General features: G+C 42.0%; 1 protein-coding gene and 1 long non-coding RNA gene across 3 annotated transcripts in view; one reads left to right on the forward strand and one right to left on the reverse strand.

Annotated features, from left to right (window-relative positions):
• Window positions 1–7,993, reverse strand: part of LOC310862261 (suppressor of tumorigenicity 14 protein homolog) — a 76,676-nt gene that overhangs the window by 15,638 nt on the left and 53,045 nt on the right. The window contains exon 2 of one of the 2 annotated variants that reach the window (XM_083770075.1): window positions 1,350–1,475. In XM_083770075.1, coding sequence (XP_083626201.1) covers window positions 1,350–1,394 — 45 coding nt within the window. In that variant the 5' untranslated portion in view covers window positions 1,395–1,475. Of the gene's footprint in view, window positions 1–1,349; window positions 1,572–7,993 lie in introns of those variants that run through there. The other variant, XM_083770074.1, reaches the window with a different exon arrangement.
• Window positions 6,237–7,993, forward strand: part of LOC310861587 — a 4,407-nt gene continuing 2,650 nt past the window's right edge. Inside the window, exon 1 of the long non-coding RNA XR_014569500.1 lies at window positions 6,237–6,267. This is a non-coding gene — a long non-coding RNA (uncharacterized lncRNA). The remainder of the gene's footprint in view (window positions 6,268–7,993) is intronic.

The raw sequence follows: 7,993 nt of genomic DNA on the forward strand, positions 1-7,993 counted from the left end.
GTTGCACCCCTAAAATCTTCACGGTTGTCCCCTCCCCTCCTGCCCTGCCTGCACTGAGTTTGGAGTTGCTGATGACCTACAAGGCCATCAAGGGCATGATGACCTTCAAAACATGATCCACCCTTCAACCCTTCCCTTAGATCAGTCTGTACCTCCCCTCCCCCTGTGTCCAGTGGAAACCTCCGTATGAATCTGATCTCAGGTCAGAATGGGTTAAGGCCGAACATGAATACATAATCATATTGCTACAACACCTGTGGCTAGCCACAGGGCATAGGCCTACGCTATACAATATGTGGAATTTCCGTGTGATGATTGTTTGATAATATCACAATTTAACTTAAGAAAAAAATGTATGTTAAAGGACCACTTCACCACTTTTCAACCTATCTTCATATAATAGGTCCTCACTAATAATCATGAAGAAATGGCACGATTTTTTTGTCTCAGTCTGTGTCTCATAGGAGGGCTGTGGGCAGTTTAGAAACCGTCTTCCAGTGACATCATCATTAGGCAGATTTATTTTTAAACAAGATTTTTTTACAAAACTATTTAGATTCTCATTATCGTGAGAACAATGGCTTCCATTTTCGCATTGAAACTTTTCAGGACTAGAAAGCCTGCAGTTTCTATTAGCTTGTATTCCCCATCGATGATGGAAGACAGTTTCTGAACTGCCCACAGCCCTCCTATGAGACACAGACAGAGTAGAAAAGAAATTGCACTATTTTTTCAGGATTATTAGTGAGGACCTATTATATGAAGATAGGTTGAAAAGTGGTGAAGTGGTCCTTTAAGAAAATGCCAGTTAGTATAGTGTGTGTGTGTGTGTGTGTGTGTGTGTGTGTGTGTGTGTGTGTGTGTGTGTGTGTGTGTGTGTGTGTGTGTGTGTGTGTGTGTGTGTGTGTGTGTGTGTGTGTGTGTGTGTGTGTGTGTGTGTGTGTGTGTGTGCGTGCGTGCGTGTGTGCGTGCGTGCGTGCGTTGACATGAGTTTATGTTGACAAAACGTGCATAATACTGCTGCAGCCTGCATGACTATATGCATTTGTAAATATCTGACAAAGGGGTAGAACTAAAAGTTGTGGTCCTTTGAGTGTGTATTGTAAACTGGCTATAACTGTGGTGTAGACACATTTATTTTTACTTAAGTATAGGCTGCAGTAGCAATCAAGTATACAGGCCTAAATCAATAGCCTACGGAATGAATAATAACAATTAGCCTATGCAAGTATAGATGCATCAACCAGAACCAGTATAGTGTGTATAGTGTAGTGTTGTATTTGGTTTCCTTTATCTTTTATCTTGCAGGACAGGTGCTACGCCCTAGCTGCTGTCTGACGTCACAGTACCTGTGGTTTCGGGTTGAATTTGGTTCCAGAATCCAACGGATCCATGATGGTTCCGCTGTACACACCTCCTCCGAGACAGAACTGTTCTCCTTCTCCTCACGACCCTGTGAAGTGTTCTTCTGTAGCCTCTATACCACCACACCGACCCGGTTCTACCGATGCACCCAGTTCCGTACTGCTGCTGTCATTCTTGTTCCTCTGTCTCTGTGTCGCTGCGAGGTGACAGGTTTGAGTTTGACAACAGGTGTATGATCCACAAATTCCACATAGATATCCCCCCAAAAAAGCAACAATTTCGCGGGTTTGCTAGAAATGATTGAACTACAGTTTAGGCCGATCTAGTATAGATAAACATATCTCTGAGTAAAACGTGTACGTTGATATAGTTACGTGTAGTAAAGTGCATGAAGGCGACAGAACGGAGCAGAGAGCAGAGCAGAGTGGCTTCTGTTGTGTCTGTCTGTGTGACACCTGAGACTGAGACTCTGGAACGAGGAAACAACCTGTCGGACAGGTGTTTCACTGACACTGATCACCACCAGAGGTCACCATTGCGTTTCTCATGAGTCTCAGCTGTCTTATTTGAATTGTGAATTATTAAGAGTTATTTCTTATATAAAGCCATTCATATGGTGTGTGTGTGTGTGTGTGTGTGTGTGTGTGTGTGTGTGTGTGTGTGTGTGTGTGTGTGTGTGTGTGTGTGTGTGTGTGTGTGTGTGTGTGTGTGTGTGTGTGTGTGTGTGTGTGTGTGTGTGTGTCACTGTGTGTGTGTGTGTGTGTGTGTGTGTGTGTGTGTGTGTGTGTGTGTGTGTGTGTGTGTGTGTGTGTGTGTGTGTGTGTGTGTGTGTGTGTGTGTGTGTGTGTCATGTGAAGAGCTCATAACTAATGTATTCATGACATGTATCCATTATTTAACATTTAGCAATGAAGATCGTCTCATTGATAAATGGTCATGTAATGAGTTTTACACTAGAGGGCACAGTTGGCCTAGATATGCAGTAGTAGGCTATATGAGGGGCTTACCACCTTAATTTGTACCAGAGTGGTCATAATAGAAAACAGGTGTTTTCACCTTTCCACCTATTTGTTGATGAATTTAGCTTGGCCTGGCATGTTTCTATGCCTTGTGACATGACCATACCAGTGAACAGGAGCCCCTACTCTCAACAGTAAAGCGTCGCAAACTGGCCTGGTATGGTCATGTCATGTCATGTCACAATTAAGGCATAACTCTGTCAAAGACCATCCTACAGGGGACAGTGGAGGGAAAGCGGAGAAGAGGCAGGCAGAGAAAGTCCTATGGACAACATCAAGGAATGGACTGGCTGCAACCAGCTTCCAGAACCTGCTACGCACAGCTGAAAACCGAGAGCGCTGGAGATCCCTGACTGCCCAAGCATCCACCATGACACCCCTTACGGCCCCCTAGGCCATGGGATGAGTAAGAGTAAGTAAGGCATGGTTCTATAGTCTACTCTATACAATGCAGGGCAGGTCGTAGTGAAGTGGATTTGGTGAATATTATGTTTCCCATGTCCAGCACAGATACTCCCTCAGGCTGAGAGGGATCGGCTATCACTTGATGTATCTGTTTTCTTTATCTTTTCAGCATTCACATTATTATTATTATTATTATTATTATTATTATTATTATTATTATTACTATTATTATTATTATTATTATTATTATTATTATTATTATTATTATTATATTGTTTTATAGCTCTACATCAGGGGTGCCCGCACTTTTTTGACCAGCAAAACAAGATCTACCCACCAAAAAATTATCCCATTGCTGAATTTTTTTTTTAAATGTACCTGAAGGGGCTTTTGAATAGCGGTGCTGGCGTTACATATAAGACAAATAATACTAATAATACACTTTATTTATATAGCACCTTTTTTGACAGTGTCACAAAGTGCTCAACAATATAAAAACAACAGTGTTACATAACAATCAATAACAATACAACAGCAGGCAGAATTAAATTACATTATCAAGGGAATTAAAAGTATATTCAGTGATTTCACTCAAAAAAAACCTTAGGTTTCGTTTTTGGCTGATTGGATGAAAGGCTTAGGTCCCAGCCAAAAATGAAACCTAAGGTTTTTTGACCCCCAGGGGTTAACTGGGGACAGGGAGGAACTCCTTATATGGCCAGCACACTCTATAGTAGAGAGGATTATCACAACAAAACAAAAAAATAAGTGATATTTGAATTAAGTGAAATCACTGAATATACCTTTAAAAGTAAACATTGGTTATCGGTTTAAAAAGGCTTTCCTATAAAAGTGGGTCTTTAATTTAGTTAAAGAAATAGCCAAGGAGCTAATAGACCTCAGGTCAAACCTCAGGACAAACTCACTCGGAAGGAGATATAGAGGAGGAGATTGTATACTGTTTTGTTTTGTATATCTTATCATGTAATGGTTGTGCGCAACACTCTTGAAACCCAAAGTATTTCATTGTGGGTTTGAGCTGATCAGGACCTATTTGATGTCTGTCAATCAATGACGTCACCATAATTCAAGTGGCAGATATGCCTTTAGTGTTTTTATTTTTTAATACATTCTTAGGGCCATGTCATGTGATCTACCTGCACAGCCTTTGTGATCTACTGGTATACGCTTTGGGCACCATCTGCTCTACAGTGTTGTTAACTACTTGTTAACTTCTTGCCTTTCCTGCATGGCTTAGTTTGCCCTGGGTTGGCTCTCACAGTGTCAGTTTGCTTGCCACTAAAGCGAGTCCCCTGCCAGCCTCATCCTTCTCTCTCTGACTTTGTCTGTGACTCGTGGTACGTCCCCGTAGACACGCAGAGGACCATATTTCTGATGTGGTCCGTCCATGTGACACCTAGTGCCATTCATAGCATTCTTGTGTAGACTCCATCCTGTTGTGCTGTGAGGGTCCATGTCTCAGCCTCATATTAGTACTACTGACACACATAATAGTACTGACAAAACAGTGCATACAAATAGTCGCCTCTCAATCAGACATGGGAGGTGTTCTTCCATGTCTGATTTTCACACTCTCCTCATCCCAGCCCTCTGGAACTATACCTGTCCAGAGCAAAACAAAACGAGAACACAGAAAAAACCTGATGGACACATGGAAATTAGGGATGTCCCGATACTGTATCGGTATCGGGAAAAGTATATCGGATCGGCCCTTATTTGTCATATCGGGTCATATCGGTATCGGCGAATATGCCAGTCTAACCACAGATCCGACACAGGGCTAAGGAAGGGGTTGACACTATGGCAGGTAAATAAAATGTTGGGACATGTGGAGTTTGCTTTGGAGTTGCTCAAACTGCAAGTGCACATTTGAGTCATGAGTCTGCTATAAACACAACACGAGATATATAGCTAGATAGCTATAAACACAACACGAGATATATAGCTAGATAGCTATAAACACAACACGAGATATATAGCTAGATAGCTATAAACACAACATGAGATATATAGCTAGATAGCTATAAACACAACACGAGATATATAGCTAGATAGCTATAAACACAACACGAGATATATAGCTAGATAGCTATAAACACAACACGAGATATATAGCTATAAACACAACACGAGATATATATCTAGATAGTAGATAGCTATAAACACAACACGAGATATATATCTAGATAGCTATAAACAACACGAGATTTATATCTAGATAGCTATAAACACAACACGAGATTTATATCTAGATAGCTATAAACACAACACGAGATCACGACACTGGTATCGGTATGCGGTATCGGTATCGGCTAACACAGAAATTGAGGTATCGGGATCGGATCGGAAGCGAAAAAAGTGTATCGGGACATCCCTAATGGAAATCAATTTGCTGGTTTGTAGGTATAGTCTGTTTTGAGTGGATGCAGTTTGTCAAAACTTAGCGCTCGGGGATATGTGTCAAAGGTCATGTTTCATCTAGTATCTGACACAAATTCTAACCTGATGGTCAAGAGTAAGATTCAATGTATCCCCTGGGCAAGCTGGCAGGCTCTATTCGTTCAATGGTAAAAAAAAAACGTATGCAGGAAATTTTCCGGCGCAAATTTACATTTTCTAAGCATGTTGTATTCTCCTGTGATGGAAGCCTGCAGGAAATACACCAACACAAGCCCACACACACACACACACACACACACACACACACACACACACACACACTAGTGACTGATATTGTCCTTCTAATGCTTGAGGGGGCCGTGATTACATAGTTTTATGTTTATTTGAAAGTGAAATATCCCTTTACAGTAAGTCTGTGTGTGTGTGTGTGTGTGTGTGTGTGTGTGTGTGTGTGTGTGTGTGTGTGTGTGTGTGTGTGTGTGTGTGTGTGTGTGTGTGTGTGTGTGTGTGTGTGTGTGTGTGTGTGTGTGTGTAAATGGTGCATTTATATAGCGCTTTTATCCAAAGAGCTTTACATGGATTGTGCATTACATTCACCCATTCATACACCGATGGCGGAGGAAACCAACCTGCACATCAGGAGCAATTAGGGGTTCAGAGTCTTGCTCAAGGTCAAGGACACTTCGACACTAACTGTGTGTGTGTGTGTGTGTGTGTGTGTGTGTGTGTGTGTGTGTGTGTGTGTGTGTGTGTGTGTGTGTGTGTGTGTGTGTGTGTGTGCGTGTGCGTGTGTGTGTGTGGTGCGTGCGCGTGTGTGTGTGTGTGTGTGTGTGTGTGGTGCGTGCGTGCGTGTGTGTGTGTGGTGCGTGCGCGTGTGTGTGTGTGTGGTGCGTGCACGCGTGCGTCTGTGTGTGGTGCGTGCGCGCGTGCGTCTGCGTGTATGGGGGGACAGTGAGAGAGAGTGGGTGGGTGCATAGAGGAAGTGTTGGTTAAAGTAAAGAGTCTAACTGAAGACAGAAGTGCAGACGAGGATCAACCAACGGCAGCAGAACAGAAGGTACCGCTGGCTTATTTTTACATTTACTACTAATAATATAATACTACACGTATATTGCTATTAGAAGTTGTAACAGTGTCACGGTACAAGTATACGTTTGTATTTTAAAGTTGCCATCTTGAACAATGTTTAGTATAAATGTTAGTATAAAACTTTGTATTCACCAACCAGTATGGTAGAGTATGTGTTAACAATAAGCCTGTAGTCACTATTCTTTGTGGCTTAGTATAGACTCACGTGGGATTCAGGTCAACTGGGTGGGCTTAAGTTAACCCACTAAGACCTGAGGCCGATTCCACACATTTTCATTTTTTTCAGGGTTTTTTTGTGTTTTTTTTGTGTTTCTATCGCGAGCATGGTTCCTTCAGCGGGCAGAGTACAGAGTGACGTAGAGGGTGCGCTGTGACTGGCCAGTCGCTGTGATTGACAGCCCACACCTAAACCTAACCTTAATCTCAGTAAAACTCTACCTAACCCTAACCCTAACCTCAGTAAAAATATACCTGAACCTAACCCTAACCTTAACCTCAGTAAAACTATACCTAAACCTAACCCTAACCTTAACCTCAGTAAAAATATACCTAAACCTAACCCTAACCTTAACCTCAGTAAAACTATACCTAAACCTAACCTCAGTAAACTATACCTAAACCTAACCTCAGTAAAACTAAACGCAGTGGCTGGGGGCGTTTCCAAGAACCCGGAAGAACGACGGAATCCGCTGAAGATCCTCCTCGCCTACAATCTCAGTGGTTCTCAAACTTTTCATATCAAGGCCCCAATATTATTTATTTGGTCAACCTCTATCTCAAAATATTTTGTTCCAGGGACCAATTTTCAAAGCAAAGGTTTGAGTTAAAAAACATAACCGACCTGTGGGCTGGGGCCCATGCAGTGGTGGGCCGTGAGGATATTAGAAGTGGGACCACAAATCATTGGCAAAACACGAAGATTTTAATGATAATATGACAAATGTTATGGTATGTTTTTCCCATTAAAACCGTTTCATTGTGATACTGATGATAAAAATGATAAAAATACACTACATTATAGTTCCATTGATCCACCACCTGAGGGTGGCCCACCCATCTGATCACTAAAGTATAGTCAGATGGGTGGGCCATGTTAAAGTATAGTCAGATCAGATGGGTGGGCCACGGATGCTTTCAAGATTGTCAAGTGCTTCCTGATCCACAAGAGGTTGAGGACCACTGTTTTAGACCATAATATGTTGCCATGTGCAGCTCACTGACTGCTAGGAATGTCATCTACCTGGATTAGAATCAATGCGAAGGACCATCAATGATGGTTTAACTTTTGAATCTTGTACGACAAATGAAACTTCTGCTCAAATCTGAAGCTCAAATAGGTTTTTATTTTAGCCTGTTCTCTACACAAAATGAACAAGTATTGTTTACGTTAAAACGGCACCCTTCCTGCCTGTCCCTATGGTTGATAACTTCATATAACTTAATACTATATGTTGATACTACTATTACTGCTAGTGCTACTACAACTAACACTAAAAACCTAACCACAAGCACGGGAGCAGTGCATGTTCGGACTAACGGGACTTCGGATCTATGGGCAGTTCCTGTGTGTGTGTGTGTGTGTGTGTGTGTGTGTGTGTGCGCGCGCAAGTGCATGTGTGACTTTATTTTTCAAATGAATCATTCATGATTGTTTGTTTATGCCTGAAGCTTCTCGTTTTCTCTCTCGCTCTCTC

This window comes from Protomyctophum parallelum (genome assembly GCF_964188405.1).
Source record: "Protomyctophum parallelum genome assembly, chromosome: 7".
Lineage (NCBI taxonomy): Eukaryota > Metazoa > Chordata > Actinopteri > Myctophiformes > Myctophidae > Protomyctophum > Protomyctophum parallelum.